This window comes from Gracilinanus agilis, chromosome 1 (genome assembly GCF_016433145.1).
Source record: "Gracilinanus agilis isolate LMUSP501 chromosome 1, AgileGrace, whole genome shotgun sequence".
Classification (NCBI taxonomy): domain Eukaryota; kingdom Metazoa; phylum Chordata; class Mammalia; order Didelphimorphia; family Didelphidae; genus Gracilinanus; species Gracilinanus agilis.
The window spans coordinates 389626610-389644107 of NC_058130.1; the positions used below are offsets into that span (position 1 = coordinate 389626610).

The 17498-nt window shown below is 38.7% G+C and overlaps 1 protein-coding gene across 1 annotated transcript in view; it reads left to right on the forward strand.

The window, feature by feature from the left end:
- The window catches only part of ALPK2 (alpha kinase 2), a 191201-nt gene that overhangs the window by 150665 nt on the left and 23038 nt on the right, over positions 1–17498 (forward strand). The window contains exons 12-13 of the mRNA XM_044681511.1: positions 5475–5692; positions 13532–13580. Coding sequence (XP_044537446.1) covers positions 5475–5692; positions 13532–13580 — 267 coding nt within the window. The remainder of the gene's footprint in view (positions 1–5474; positions 5693–13531; positions 13581–17498) is intronic.

Sequence of the window (17498 nt, forward strand, 5' to 3'; positions counted from 1 at the left end):
AGAAGATAGGAGAGATGAGTTTTAGGCCTGAATTTGCTACAAACTTGCTATAGGCTGAATCTCTGGGCTTTAGTTTTCTCACATATAAAATGAATAGAGCATAGAATTGTTTTAGAGATTGAATGGACCTTAGAGAGCACTGAGTCTAACTCACTTTACAAATGAGGAAATTAAGGGCCAAAGAAATGGAGGGACTTGTCTAGGGTCACACAGATGGCAAAAGTCTGAGATATTTGAACCCAGATCTTCTTGATTGTAATTTTATCACTCTCTCCACTAAACTATGTTATCAACTGACATGGTCACTTCATCTCTCTGGGTCTTACTTCAACTATAAAATGATTGGAGTAGGGGGACCTGGCTCCAGACCTATGATCCTGTGATCCAGAGTACAAATTCTCACGAAGGTACTAAACATTGATAATGAATCCTTTCCATAGAACAAGTTTTCATAGCAGGGAAAGACTAGGCAGAGAGGAGTCTTTGAGAATGAAGAAGGTTAAAGATAATAAAAAAGGCCAAGACATATTTGTCTATTTCCCAATTTTTTCAAGGACTATCCTTAATATTTTTCCCTGCATGTTTATTATTGTATTTCTCTTTAAGTTGTGCTCCCAACTCCACTCTCTCACCCCAAGCTCAAAGCCATGTTGCCAGGGATATATTGGTAAAGGTTTAACAACCAGATTGTTGGAGGGGGAAATATAGGGAGGACACACTTTTGAATTTAATCTGCATCACTAAGATTTTCTCTAGACTTTCTTAAGTCTAGACAATTAACAAAACTATAAATTAAATCCTAATTTGTAGTATCTGCCAATTTCCAAGGTATAAATGAAAATTTAACAATTGGCTCTCAAAAGTCAGTTTGAGTTGTCTTCAACATACCATGGTTACCTGTCACAGTATTAATTGTAGTTGATTGACATAGAGCACCTTTTTGATGCCTCATAACAAGGATTTGGAGAGAAAAACCATAGCGTCATTCCCTTTCATGGAGTGAGGGGGCAGTAACAGATGGCAGCTTTGACAAATTCATGTGATTATAGCTATAGAGAACAACATCACCACTTCTTTGTCTGCCTACTCAACTCACCTGGCATTCTATTCTCTGTTATTTATAGATGTTACACATTTTTTGGTCTGTCATTAATTCCATCAATTTCTTCATTCATTCTTTCATTCATATACTCTTTTTTGCCATAGTCCATTCCTGAGAATGATATCACCAGATTCTGCAAACTACTCCCAACCTTTTTGCTTCTGCAAATATATTTCTAGAACATTTGATCTAGTTACTAGTTACTTAGAATTTGATAAAAACCTGAGTTTAAAATGGTTCCCCCAGGCCTGATTTCCTGCTGGAAGATAGGGAATGATCACCAGTGCTATCTGCAGAACAATTCAAATTGTTTTTGAATGGTGAAATTCTTGGCAAAGTACATACAGTATTCCTCAAAAGTTACAAAACCTTCCATTCTTAAGTGTCACAGTCATATCATCATGGATTTAGAGCCCAAGAAACTTTTGAGATCATCTATTACAACTTATTTATTTTATAGATGATTATAATGAACCCATGTAAGGTAAAGTGATTTGCTGCAAGTCCCACAGTAAGGATAAAAGGTAGGATTTGAATCCAGATATAGATCCACATTTCTTTCCACACTGACTGTTTAGAAATTGGTTCTTGATTTCGTTAAACTTGTTACTTCTCCTTTTCCTTCTTTTCCTTAGTTTTCTGCAGGAATATTTTTTTCCTATTCATTGCTATATTTTCATTATTAAAAGCATTATATGACTGACAGCATAGAGAGTAGATAGAAAATTGGCCTGAGTTCAAGTCCTGCTACTATCATATTCTCAGGGCGGGACCCTGGGCAAATCACTTATCCTCTTATCCCCAAGAAATTTTCTAAAACTATAAATTTCAGAATAGGTGCCAATCTGCATTGGCAGAAGGAGTTTTCTCTTCAGAAATTCACTATGAAATCAAAGAATTCTGAAAAAATAGCATGCTCCTTGTAGGAAAAAAAACAACATAGGTCTGGTCCCTGCCCTGTAAGATCATACAACCTGCCCAGTCACACATTTAAAATGGACCGTTCTTTCCAAATGAAAAAAAAAAGTCTTTGATTCATTATTTTGTTGATCATCTAGGCTTAAGGAAGCAATGGGAAAAATGCAGATTACTGCAGTTTAAACTTTAAAATGTGTCCTTTATACATTTTTTGAAAACCAGTTATTAAACATTTATCAGCATATTGCTGCTTCCAAGCCTAAAATTCTCTGATTCTATAAAATGGTACTCCTGGACCACTGGAAGCACAATATACTTTACATTTTTTTCCACAGTCTCTCTTTTCAGTTTCCTCCTGACCAAAAAAACATATTTTTGAGGAGGGTCAGAGTTAGGAACACAGAGACAAGTTACTTGATCTACATGGATATGGGAACCATGATGTTGGCCTCATTAGCATCATGGTTCCACTAACTTAATCCAAACATATAAATGCATGGAGACAATGGGAAGGAGAAAAGATAATGAAACAAGTAAGTCAATCAACAGACATTTATTAAACTGTTGCTATGTGTCAGGCACCATGCTAGGAAAAAAAAAATTAGGCTCTGCTTTCAGGAGTATACATTCTAATAGGAGAGAAGACCTGTATGTAAGTAGGTGGCTACAAGACGGATACAGAGAAGATGGAAGGTAACCTGAAAGATGAAGGCATTAGTAGGTAGCAGGATTGAGAAAGACTACTTATAATAGATAGCACTTGGGGGCAATGTTAAAGAAAACAATGGAAACCAAGAAGCAGTGAGATAGGACTAGATGTGGAGTACAGTGGGAAATGGAATGCTATGTTCAAGGAATTGCAAGTAGACCAATGTTCCTGGGTTATAAAGTATGTCAAGAAGTGTAAGATGTAAGAAGACTGGACAGGTAAGAAGGGACCAGATTATGAAGGGCTATAAATTATAAATAAGAGTATTTTAAATTTGTTGAACATATATATGTGTATGTAGGAAGGAACGATACAATAGGCTTTCACTTTAGAAAAATCACCTTGGACTGCCTGCCATCCACTTTGATCCAGCCATACCATTGCTAGGTTAATACCCCAAAGAGATAATAAGGAAAAAGACTTGTACAAAAAAACATTCATAGCCGCATTCTCTGTGGTGGCAAAAAATTGGAAAATGAGGGAGTGTTTATCGACTGGGGAATGGCTGAATAAATTGTGTTATCTGTTGGTGATGGAATTCTATTGTGCTAAAAGGAATAATGAACTGGAGGAATTCCATATGAAATGGAATGACCTCCAGGAATTGATGCAGAGTGAAAGGAGCAGAGCCAGGAGAACATTATACACAGAGACGGATACACTGTGGTAAAATTGAATGTAATGGACTTCTCTACTAGCAGCAATGCAATGATCCAGGACAATTATGAGGAACTTATGAGAAAGAATGTTATCCACATCCAGAGAAAGAACTGTGGGAGCAGAAATGCAGAAGAAAAGCATATGATTGATCACATGGTTCAATGGGGATATGATCAGGGATATAGATTCTAAACGATCACCCTAATGCAAATATTAATAATATAGAAATAGGTCTTGATCAATGACATATGTAAAACCCAGTGGAATTGCTCATTGGCTACAGGAGGGGGGTGGGAGGAGGCTAGGGAAAGAACATGAATCATGTAACCATGGAAAAATATTCTAAATTAATTAATTAAAGAAAAAATTTCAAATAAAAAAAGAAAAATCACCTTGGCAGTTGAATGGAGAGAGACTCGAAGCTAGGAGACAAGAGAAAAGGCTATTTCAGTAGAAAAAATGAGAGGTAATGAGGGCCTGAACTAGGATTATAGTTATATAAGTGGAGAGAAAAGGTTGTGTCTGAGAGATGCTGTGAAGGTAGGAATGACAAGATTTGAAAATGAATTGGATATGTGGGGTAAGTAAGAAGGAGGAGTCAAGAATGACACAGAGTTTGTCTCTCTGGGTCACTGGGATGATGGCGGTGTCCTTGACAGTAAAAGGGAAGTTCAAAAGAATGGAGAGTTTGGAGGTAAAGATAATCAAATTCTTTCTTGGACTTGATAAATTCAAGATGCCTACTGTAGGACATCCTTTTCAAGATGTTAAAAAGGCAGTTGAAGAGGCATGTCTTTAGCTCAGGGTCAGTGCACAGATGAATAGAGAGAACTGAGAATTTTCTGCACAAAGAAGATTATTAAATCCATGGGAACTGATGAAAACACAAAAATAGTGTAAAGCAAACAAAGAAGAGAGTGCAGAACAGATCCACAAGCTATACTTGTGATCAGCCGTTGGAATCTCTTGTACAGGCTGGGCAAGGGTAGAAATAGGAGAAAACATTCAATTGTGTCCATTTTGTTGCTTAAAGCAAGTCTTGGAAAAAAGATTTGGGGAAGAAAATGATTAAAACCAGTGGTTCATAAAATGTGGTCCAAGGATCCTTGTGGTTCCTTCAGAACTTTTTAGAAGGCCAGGGGTCAACAGCTTTTTTGGCCATGAGAGTCATAAATGCCACATTTTTTAAAACGTAATTTGGTGAGAGCTGTATAGTGCTCACAGTCCGCGCTCCTGTAACAGCGCCTGAAAAAAAATTGACTTTATGGCTCCTGCAGAAAGAGCCATATCTGGCCCTCAAAAGAGCCAGATATGGCTCGAGAGCCATATGTTGCTGACCCCTGCAGTAGGCCAATCAAATCAAAAGTGTTTTCCAATAAGAAAATATTATAGATATTTTTGCCCACATATTAAAAGGGGTCTTCAGTAATTTTCAAGAGTTTAAAAAGTCCTGCGGAATTGTAAGGTCATGTGATGCTTTGGAACTTTCTGGATATTTAATTCATTTGGAAAGTCAACTCGGTGCAGTTAAAAAAAATGCTGGATTTAGATTCCACAGAATTAGACTTGAATCTCAGCTCTGAAACTTGTTAGATATTCACCCCTGAGCAAGCCACTTAATCTCTCTAAGCCTCAGTTTCCTTATCTGTTAAACCAAGATAACAATAGCATTTACTTCATAGGGTTGTTGCAGGAATCCAATGAGAAAATTCATGTGAAATACTTTACAAACTGGAAAGATATATACAAATGCCAGCTGTTATTATTCTTTTATCCCAACCAAAAAAAAAATCAAACATTATCCCAAGATTGACCACCAACCAAATTTGGAGGGAGAATATTAAAGGTTTTATTAACTGACATTGACTGACTGACTAAGAATTGGAAGGCTAAACAAAACCCTTACCTTATCTGATTCAGTATAGTACCACAATCTCTTACATTAGTAATAAGATGTGTTTTCAACATAACAGCTCTGGTAAGAGTTTCTGGAGCTCCTAGTAGCCTAGACTGAAGTAATAAACAGCTTAGTCCTTCTTTCCTGCATGAGGACTGGCTGGGTAACCCTGCTCCTTTTGCCTCCAGGATCATTCCAATCTTTCTTATTCATCGGCCTAAGAATAACATCCCATATGCCACCGTGGAGGAGGAGCTCATCGGGGAGTTTGTGAAGTATTCCATCAGGGATGGGAAGGAAATCAACTTTCTGAGAAGAGAATCTGAAGCTGGTCAGAAGTGCTGTACCTTTCAGCACTGGGTGTATCAGAAAACAAGTGGCAGTTTACTCGTCACTGATATGCAAGGTAAGAAGACCAGTTCCTACTGTGCCCCATGGGATACCATTGAGGATAGAATGAGCAAAGGACAATGAAGGCTAACTCTTGATTTACCAGAGCAGACTATTCATCTGCAGAGGAAAGGAATACCTGTTTATTGTTTCACTGATGGTCATAAGTAATTCAACCAAAGGATGAATGGAGAAAGGGGAAGAACAGGGAACCAAGGCTCGTGGGCACCTAGATTTTGAGCTGGAAGGGGCCTTAGAAGTCACTGAGTCCAATTTACTCATTTTATAAATGAGAAAACTGAGACCTAGGGGGCTTTAGTAATATGTAGAGGGTCATAAAACATGATAGATGGCAGATCTGAGATTCAAACTCAGGTCTCCTGAATTCAAATCTCAACCTTTTTTCTGTATCATAAAGCTCCAATCTATCTTTGTTGCTGCTGATAAAAATAAGCATATCTTATTTTTTTTTAAGTTTAGAGAAACATATGGCTAAAAAGAAGTATAGAATAAATTACAGTTATTTTTCCTGCTAAATAGAATAACTGATTACTCTAGATAAGGGTTTTTAACTTTTTGTATATGTGTATCATGGACTCCATTGGCAGTGTAGTAAAAGTTTTGGACCCTTTCTAGGAGTAATAGTCTTAAATGAATAAAATGAAATATAACGGGGTTACCAAGGAAACCAATTATAGAGAAAAAAAGATGTCATTTTCCCATCTAAATTCATGCACCCCTGGAAATCTTTCCAGGGTAGATCTCGAGTTAAGAACCTCTGCCCTATGGTGGCAAAGAAATGGAAACTGAGGGGATGTCCATCAATTGGGGAATAGCTGAATAAGTTGTGGTATAGGATTGTGATGGAATACTACTATGCTATAAGTAATGATGGGAAGGATGATTTAAGAAAGGCCTGGAAAGACCTACATGAACTAATGCAAAGTGAAGTGAGCAGAACCAGGAGGACACTGTACATAGTAATGACAATATTATATGATAAACATTTATGAATGACTTAGCTATTTCTAGCAATGCAGTGATCCAAGAAAATCCTCAAGGGCTCATGATGACAAATGCCATCCGCTCCCAGAGAAAGAATGGATGGAGTGTGAATACAGACTGAGACATACTATATTTCACTTTATTCTTTCACTTTTTTTCATTTAAGTTCTCTTTCACAAAAGAACTAATATGGGAAGCTGTTTTGCCCTATTATATGTGTAAATCTATATCAGATTGCTTGCCTTCTCAGGGGTGGGGGAAAGGAGTGAGGAGAAGAATTTGGCTCAAACTTAAAGAATATGAAGGTTAAAAATTGGTTTTTCATGTAATTGAGTTAAAAGACATTAGTGATAATTTTTTAAAAAGATCCTCAGCCCTAGAAAATCAAAGAATGGCTATAAATATTATGCCTTTCTTTAAGTAAATCCAACACTAAAGCAAAGATCAGAATTAGACAAAGATATTAAGGGAATAATTATGTACTTTATAGGTTGTCTCCTTTTACAAGAGGAGTCACACCAGGACTCCTCTAAACATCAAACTTCCCTAATGCATTTGAAGGATAGCCAAATTTATACATAGCTCTTCGAGAACACAAAGTGGTACAAGGGTATACACCTGTAGGATTCTCTTTTTGGCTCTACTGCATTAACGAAATTCAGTAAGATGCTCTTAACATACCGAAGCCTGTTTTCCTCTCCAATTAACCAGTAAAATTCATTTAAAGTTTGTTCCATTGCTTCCTGCTGTCCTGGGTACTCCCAGACTGATTATTCCTTTTCCAAGGTATAATTCTTCACATAGAGTTCTCTCTCTCTTCCTGGCCTCTCCACCAGCCAAAGGTTGGGAAAACTTGGTCTTCCCAATGACCCAAGAGGCTAGTACATTGAAGAAAGCCATGTTTTTGTTTTTGTTTTTTATTCTCAGGAGAGAGATCTCTGCTATTAAAACCTATTCCTTTATGAGCCTAGGCAGCTTTCTATCCTAATTAGATTCTATTTGTGCAACCATTGACATTCCCTGGTCCTTCTTTTCTTCTTTGTTGCTAATTTTGCATTAAATATGATTCTTAATATAAGAAGTTATAATCTGGAGCTGTCTGCATAGTTTTTCACTTTGCAATTGGCAATAAACAGCCACAATACAGCATTACATCCCAGCTATAAATGAAATATGTCAGCTAATGTACCAGTGAGGTGTTTCATAAGAGTGCTACTTTATTCAACCCTGCCAAGAAATCTGCCTTTTTTTACTTTCAACTGCCTAGTTGCACATGATAATTCTATCCATGTCCTAAGCCAATCCCATGCCCCTTCCTGCTCTTCCACCAAGGGTTCTTCCCCTTTTTTGTGTCACTGGCTCATTCCTTTGGCAGTGTACAGAAACTTTCTCTGAAGATTGCATTTAAATAATCAGAGGAAATGCTAATGTTTAGATAGGAGGGAATGAAAATAAAGAGGTCATTTTTTCCACCCAAATTCATGGACCCCCTGAAATCTGTCCATGGCAGATAATGAACCCTCGTTCCTCACAAAAGAGTGGATCCAGAAAGTGACAGTAATGGAGCAACCCAAGATAAGATAACAAAAGGTGAATCCAAAGCATTCATTTTAACAACTGAAATGACTGGGCCAGGTCTGGTTGAAACAACTGTCTCAGTTGTCATTGTGATGAGTAGATCATGCCTTCATGTACTAACCCATCTGTGCAGTTCTCATACACACAAGGGCAGCCAAAACAACCAATCTGTCCCAGAGATGTTCCAGTTGCTGGTGCTGTGAAAGACATAAGTACAAAGGCAGACAGTGCTATGATGGATGAGTCAGGATCAATTAGCTCGTGACATCTGTTCGTATACACCAAAGAGGTAACTAGTGGCCTCAGCCCTCAAAAGCCACTTACTCACAATGAATACCCTGAAAACAGCTGGGAGTAAATCTCTAGGATTACGAGCTAGAAGGATTTTAAGTTTGGATTTTGTACAGGGGGACAAAGGACTCTTTACTCCACGGCTGGAGATAGGAGAAATCTGGCTTCTCATATCTTCATCTCTTAACCTTTATGTTTTATTCTTTCATTTTTTTTCTTGAGCAAAGTTACAAAAGTAAATCTAGTGTGACCAAGAGGCATGTGCCAGTTTTTAGTTAGGAGCAGAGGAAGAAGATGACAGAAATGGTTTGAATGGTCTACAATAAAGGACCATTGCATATCCCAGTAGAAGGGAAAATGGATTCTTTCCTTAGCAAGTCACTCCAGGAACCATTAAAGACCAGAAGTTATAAAACCTGTTATTGGAAAGGAGATTTCTTCACCAGGAGTTGATTACCCTAAAGAAATCACAGGTCCAAACCAAACCAAACCAAACAAATAAATATGGAAGGCCTCTGATGGATGCTGGGGAGCCAAAGAGAAAAAAAAAAACAAAACAATCCTTGCCCTCAGGGAGTTTATATTCTACACATCCAAAAAAAAAGCAAATACAAAATTATACAAAGCAATTTCAATAGGTTAGAGGCCAAACACAACTGAAAATATCAGATGTTTTACAAATGTGTATGTCCACAAGACATTAAATGACAGAACATCTGCCAACCCTAGGCCAGGAAAAACTCACCTTTGAATCTGTCTCTAAGTAGGCTGTGCAACACTTTCTCTGATTTTGAATTTTGCCTTGTATGGATGTGTAAACAGTACACACATTGTGTCTTCAACAACACATGAGCACATACTTTTTAAAAATTGTAACAAAGTCATCAGGACCGATTTGGCCTAGAAATCATTTCAAAGATCTTTGAGCTGGAAGGGACTTCAGAGGTCATTTAACAGATGAGGAAACTGAGACCTGGGTGGTGGTAAAGTGACTTGTTCAGAGTAATACAAGTAGTAAGTGGCCCTCAAACCCAGGTCCTTGAACTTTAGAACCAAAGCTCTTTCCATTGTCCCCCACTGCATCCTCCAAGGAATATCTAGTGAAAGGATAGACTTGACTTAGCTTTAGGTAACTGGTTTCCCCAGTATATATGTCCTTGAGATCTCTCAGGGATAGCATCATGGAACTTAACATCTGTACCTTTTTGGGGAAAAGTGGAATGGATTGGGCGGGGGAGCTCCTAGGAAAAACTCTTGTCACTGAAGATCAGAGCCTGCTCTGTGATTTATTGTCTTAGAAAATTTCTTGGGGGTAGAGAGAAATAAATGACTTTCAGGTTCACACTGCTAATGTGTCTCAGAGATAAGACTTGAATTCAGGATCTCCTTCAGGCTCTCCATCCTCTATGCCAGATTGTCTTTCTCATCTTTTGCTATTCTCAGTTCTCAGTTCTCAGCCTCCCTTTCTTTCCTCTGTTAAATGACCTCAGAAGTCTCTTCCAGCTCTAAGATCATTGAAATGCCATGCCAAATCTGTCCTTATGACTTTATCTTACGATTTCAAATGTTATGCTGTACAGATTTTTGATGAGTCTTGTAGAATTGCCATCATTGCTAAGGAAAACTTTTTTTGTCTCTATTTTTTTTTAAATCACATTTCATTTTTTCCTAATCTAACAGTGACATCTGGTAATGAGGGAATGGAGCAAGGAGCAACAACCTGATTTCAAGGGCCTTTTGCCAAGTGATTAGGGAAGAAAGAAATCAAAGCTGCTCTAGAAAATAGATTTGTGTTTTAAAAATATTTTACCTGAGCTATGAAGCAAGATCTTCAAGGAAGCTTTTTGGCGTTGCTTTTTTCTTTTTAATAGACCCTGTTATCCAAGTCCCATGATGTGTTTCCATGTGTGTCTTGGTAGTTAACAATGTCAGAATAGAGAGATGAATTAGCTCCCAACTGTGGAAAACACTTTAAAAAATGCTCATTGCCTTCCACAAAAGTGCCATTTCTAATTTAGCTCACAGGTTCAAAGCAGAAAAACAGGGCTCAGAGCTTCTGTCTGACTAACCAGAATGAAAAGAAAAATGTCCTAGGCTGTTGGGCTCCACACAGGCCCTGGTGCTTCAAAGCAGTGATGTTCAGTCTGATTCATGATAGGGTTCAGGGGAACAAAGCTCTGCTAGTCTCTCTACCCTCCTCCCCACAAAAAACACTACCTTTATTAACTCATACACATTTTGCATTTTTAATATGTATAAGCATTTACCAAATTGACTGGAAGATCTCGAGAGGCAACGATTCTTCCTTTATTTTAGTCTTTCTATCCTTAGCACCAAGTGCCATGTTTGTCCCAGAGTGCCACATAGCATGTTCTTTTGATTGATGTGAAACTAAAGGAACACCAGAGGCAGAGTAAAAGAATCTTGATGTTGAGGATGGGGGATCTCAATGGCTTTATACTCCAAACCATACCTGAATAAGTATTGTCTTTATAATACTGTGGATAAATGATTTGTTGTTGCTTTTCGGTCATTTTTCAGTTGTGTCCAACTCTTTATGACTCCATTTGGAGTTTTCTTGGCAAAGATTCTGAAGTAGTTTGTCATTTCCTTCTCCAATTCATTTTATGGATGAAGAAATTGAAGCAAACAAGGTTAAATGTCTAGCCCAGGGTTGTACAATGAGTGTCTGAGGTCAGAACTGAACTCAAGAAGTTGAATCTCCTTTAAAAAATTTTTTTGCATAATACTTGTTTTTAAATTGCTTTTTATTTATTCTTTTTCAATTAAATGTAGAAATAATTTTTGACTATTGTTATTTGACGTTTGGAGGTTTAGATTTTCTCCCTTCCTCCTTTTCTTCCTCCCTTCCAAAGATGGTAAATAGTCTGATATACCTTATACCAGTACTGTCATGCAAAATGTATTTCCATATTCTTCATGCCATAAAGGGTCTTCTCGACTCAAGCCCAGTACTCTTTTCACTGCACCACCCAACTCTCTCTGGATTAAATGATCACCTAATACTAAGAGCCGTTATAATAACATATTACACTAGTATAGCAACTTGTGAGAGGCAAAAAAAGGGTAGTGGATAAAGTTGAAATCAGAGTCTTAATACCTTGGTTTAAATTTTTGTTTCTGACATCTAAAGGCTGTGTAAACCTCTTGGGGCCCCAGGTTACCCTCTAAAATGACAAATTACAGAGATAATAGAAATCTTCATTAATAGAAGGCTTTTCCTCACCTGAGTGTTCCTAATACTAAATTCCAGTTCCTATTCCTGTAGCAATCTACTATTCTGCTTTCACATATATAGTTTTTTTTTTATTTTGATCCTTACACCATGCCTAGAAGGCAGGCTTCAGAAGCAGTATGACCTGGTATTAAACCTTACCTTTACTACACATTGGCTGTGGGACCCTGGATGAGTCACTTATCTGCCCAGACAACTCTCTGTGGCTGTAAATGATAGAATAGTTACTCATCCTATCTGATAGAGGGAGTTTTCTCTGGAAAACAAACATACAACAGAAAATTCCAAACACCCACCCACACTACATCCCCATTTTCTGATTCTCACAAGAACTTTCTAATTAGGGTCAGAAGTTTAGGTATGATTATCTCCATTTTAAAGATGAGGAAAGTGAGGCTCTTTGATGTTGAGTGGCTTGTCCCAGGTCAATTGATACAGCTGACTCAACTCTAGGTACAGGGTTAAAGAGAAAACCAGTTCTGACTGTCCTAGGCTGGCTCCCAAATACTAACACACACTCCTAACGATCTACAAAAAATTTTCCCATGAGAACAAAGGGGTTAGCTGCATTAGAGCAGAGTCAAATACCAGGAGCCATAGTCTTTGTCTTCTCCAAACTGGAATGTAGGCAAGGGGTAGGAACCAAGAATCAGGCAGGACCAGAGTGGCTCTGTAGATAGAGGCCTGGCACATTTTATGCTCTCTGCATCTTTACCAAAAATTCAGACAGCAGATGCCAGGATTTAAACTGGAGCTCATGGAGGGCCAGGATACAAGAACTGAGAATGAAACCCAGAATAGAAGGCACACAACTATACTTGTTCTAGGCACAGAGACAGGCAGTGGGGAAGATATACTTGATAATTAGAAAAAGAGAGATGTTCCATGTCACCTCTCTCGCCCAAGTGGCTCCCATAGCATTCAGGGGAATTAGAGCTTTTATTCCCTGTAGCAAAGCAGGGGTTGGGAGGCATCCCCTTAGCAGTGGTATAATTAGAGCACCTTTTCTCTGCAAACCAAAAAGATTTTCCACTCACTCCGCTTCTTGGAACTTGATATCTAACTGAAGGAATGAATGACCTAACTTCCTTTACCGTTAAGGTTTGCTTTTTTCTGTGTGTCATGCTCTCTCCTCTCAATATCTTCTGCCATCTAAGAGCTTCCCTTGGCAATATTTAATTGGACCCAGGCCTGATAGCAAGAGCCAAAGAGCCCCATATGCATCTCCTTGGAGAGAGCTCCTGGGAAAAGGATAGAAGAGGCCCAGTTGAATTAAACTAGATGTAACAGGAAGGACCAAAAGGAGCCCTCTGACAGGCAGTGTTGCACAAGGGGCAACTCCGACCTGGAAAGTCATTTCTCAGGGCTGTGAAAGGCCCTCCATTGTCAGGGGATTCATGCCCCAGTGATTTATTTACATAAGACATGAATCCACTGTCCTCCTCCGGATGTGCAGCCTACAGTTCCTCATTACTGCTATGTCAAAGGCCTGGCACTCCTATTGTCATTCACTTACAGTCAATACATTTCTGAAAGGCTGGTGGTCACCAGCCTCGAGAAAACAACCTCAAGTGGAGGGAATGAGGGGGGAAAGGCGTGCTCCCTCAGCCAGGAAGGGAAAGGACTTGTAATTAAAAGCACTTTGCCCACCAGTTGTGAATTGCTGATTTCCCTTCTGAGAAGTGATGGTGTCTCAGGCCCTATCTCTCCTCTCTTTTCCTGTAGGTGTAGGAATGAAGTTAACTGACGTTGGCATAGCAACATTGGCGAAAGGGTGAGTGGAAAAAAAAAAATCCAACAGCGTATGCTTTTGCATTGTACTTCCACCGCCTCACTGGGCAAACACGATAGAGGCTGGCGTGTATAATGTTGGTCTCTTGTCATAACTTTGAAAGACGAATATTCTCGGTGTGATTTCAATTCACTTCTCTCATTTCCATCAGCAGTTATTTAGGGAAATAGTCCTTTCAGCAAAACACATTTGCTGTCTACTTTAAAAAAAAAGTATATTGAATATTTATTTTAGGATTAATTTCTAACGGCTTTATCTTGAAATAAAGGTACCATTGTTTTTCCTCTCTACACGCACACTTTGGTTTTCTAAGATTCTTTTTCAGCAGTGCTAAAATGTAGTACTATTTCCAAAGAGGAGGGGAAAAGTCATCAAAGAACTATTTCCTTTTTCAATTGAGAGAGAACAATATTAAGAAAATGGTCACTTTATAACTGGGAAAAAATTAATCAGTCCTTTTTCCATCTTCTCACCTTCCCTTTTTACCTCCAATCTTCTCTTTCAACAAAGGATGTTATTTTGCTCTGCCAGGAAAGAAGATAAAAAGATAGTGACCTTGGAGTGGAGGGCTTTCTCCCTATAGGCTCTAAAATGTTTCTGTAGTTGAGATTTATGTGTAGCTGTGTATTCTTTGGCTATGGTATTGCTATCTGGCCTTGGTAGAAGATGAGAACATAAAGATACTCTTGAAAGAGAGTAAAAAAATAAAGAATAATTCTTCCCCTTAATCTGAAAAATCAATCAATATGTATTTCTTGAGAAAGTATGGGAATGGTAGTATTGTATTCAATTCTGTTTGGGTTTCTGAGCCATAACTTAAATTGATATTTTCTCTCTCCTCCTTGTAAATATTAAAAATGATAGATGCTTGTATAAATATATAAATTAGTATTTTAATTAAAGCCATGTTGATAGATAAAATCATTAGACCACGCGCTTGTAAGCATTCAAAACTGCCGCCTCCATTTTGTCTCCTGTTTCCTGGCCATGGCCTACTCGCAAAAGAGACCACTCCCTCCTAACCCAGGAGATTTAAGCTCTCCCCTGCGTCAAGACGTCGGAGACGGAAATCAGTTGGACCATGTTGGATCACGGGAAATGTAGTTTTATACATTTCCCAAATTTCACTTTTTACATCCTTTCTGCTTCCAAAAAAAATCTTGCAAAGTTTCCTTCAGAAAAACCTGGGACTAGGTTTTTTCTGGGTCCCAAAAAAGACTGGGACAGAAGCAGGCATTTTAGGCTCCAAACTGGTTGGGCTTATATAACCCTCCTGGTCCCTTGTTATAATGTATGGGGTTAGGGGAAAGGCATTCCTTGTGCATGCCCCCAAATATACATCTCTGCCTTTTTAGAGCACTCTTTGTCCTGACTTAAGAACAGGAAAACCATATCCTATCCACCAGAGCCACCGAAATAGAGTAGAGAACCCTTTACATTCTCCTTACCTTACTCAATATTAAAACAAAAAAGTAAACAAGCCCCAAACCAAGAGCTGCAAAATTGGGATAGTATTTAATCATTTAGCAGCTCTTTCAAAAAGGTGGAATATAGCTCTGAGGAATCCAGACCATTGGCAAGTCTGAGTTGCTGCTTTAGCATCCCCTCATGTGCCACTTTTCTCTTTTCAGTTTAAGAACAAAACCAACCCCTGGGTTTTGTGTGAGGCTGTTAAATTTACAGGACTGGACAGGCACAGCAGCCTTAGGACCTTTAGAGGTAGTGGCTACACAACAATCTAAAGATTTATTCTTTTTTTTTTAACAGTGTAACCCTATCAATGAAAAAATAATCCTTGTAGGAGTATGCCTTGGCATTTTCCCAATGATACCTGTAGGCATCAGGTTTAGGTTACAATTGCCTTCACAGGCTAATGTCTAGCTCTGAAAAGGGAATGTCGGGAGGTTGCAGAAGGGTGGGAGTGGGATAGAATGGAGACCAAGCTGGGCTGTAATGAGTAAAGGGATGCAACCCTTCTTCCCCTTCACTCTCTGATTGGTTGATCATAAATCCTTTGAGGTCTCTGCTCTGTTGTACCAATGAGATCTCGAAGGGGGATAGTGGGAGGAAAAGGAATGGGATCAGGTTTGATAGAGACCTTAAAAGTGAAAAAGACCTTAGAAATCGAGGGAAGGGTCCTTGTCCAAAGTCACAGAGTGGAAAGGTCAGATCTAAAACCCAGTTCTCATTCCCAGGCCAGTAGAAGTTGCCAGAGAAACAGAAAAGTTGATCATTGTCTGTTTGCAGTAGAAACGTCTTATGAAATGACTCTCTTGAAACCCTAAATAGGAAAACAAAACCAAAGGATTGATGGAAGGAGCTTTAAATTTGATTCCAGGGAGAAGTGGTAACAGAGGAGAACCAGCAAGGTAAAGAAAAAATAAAAGGGGGAGGGGCTGTTAGCATGACAGGGATCAGGATGAACAAGGTTGACAGAGCAGGAGAGCAGTGTCAAAAGACAGGGATTACATATAAATTCAGTGTAACAAGGATTTGTCATCATCTATGCAGTGACTCACCAGGGAATGCATGCTTAGTTCTCTCAGAGCAGACAGGAGCAGAGTTGGACTCTAACAATAAGGGGAATCAGGCTAAGGCTAGTGCTTAGAATTATGTGCTCTGAGTAGCCCAACCCGGTAAGTAATATATAAAAGGGAAAAGTCCACCAAGAGACGAGATCTGTTCATGGAGGGGAGAGATTATCTAGTAACCTGATTAGAATGCACAAAGGCATAAGAATGGAAGAAATACTACACACATTCTCAGACACTGCAACAATTTTGACTTATTCCATTTGCCCATAGCAGGCATCTTTGCCTATGACAGAAACAAAAGGAACCTTAGACCTTAAATTTATTTTCTGCCCCCTACAGAACTTAGTACCCAACTTAGTTGTGGCTTTATATGGAAAGAAGGGTCACATCATAGACTTGGAGCTGGCAGTAATTTGGAGACTGCCTAGTCCAATCGCCTGTTATAGTAATCTATATTTCCTAATGGAAACTAAGGCTCAGGGTGGTGAAGTGACTTGTACAGGGTCACACAGGTAGCAAGTGACAAAAGTAGGATTTGAATCAAGGTCTTGAACACAGGACATTTTGTGAAACCAGGTAAAACATTATTTACAGATTAAATTATAAATCATTTTTCCCATTGGACTCCATTTCCTCCAAAGTAGAAAAAAATTCCAATGCCAAACCTACATCTGAATTATTTCCACAGATGAACAGCCCTGCTACCATACAAAACAACTGATATGGTAGATGGGCTGACTGGTGGGTTGGCTGATTGATGGAACTAGGCATAGAAATAGGTTTTTGTTCATGGCAAATCTCAGTGACTTGGAGGTGGGAGAATTGATTTCTTATTCATTTTAATAAGAGAGAGGACTTGTTCAAATCATGACTCTGAAGCAGGCTTGGATCATCCCACTCTGTCGAGCTACTTCTCTTTTCTCTCACATACAACCTACATTAGAGAACTGCCTTTATACTGCCTTGAGAAGCTGTGCTAGCAGATTACCTCAACCCCTCACAAATGCAACTTGTGCAAGAGTCATGCCTTAATTAAATTAATAGATCAAAAAATGGTTACTTGGAGGTAATCTGTTATTCATGAGCAAATGTCATAAATTATTTGTTTGTTCAATGATACTCTCCCTCCCCAGTATTACTTTAAAAAAATGTCCATACCTTCCATCTTAGAATCAATAGTAAATATTGGTTCCAAAGCACAAGAATGGTAAGGGCTAGACAACTGGGGTTAAGTGACCTGCCCAGAAGTGTCTTGAGACCAAATTTCCATCCAGGACCTCCCATCTCTAGGCCTGGCTCTCTATCCAATCAGCTGCCCTTAGTATTACTCTTAAATCAGAAATCTGTGATTTTTCTTCTGGGAGAC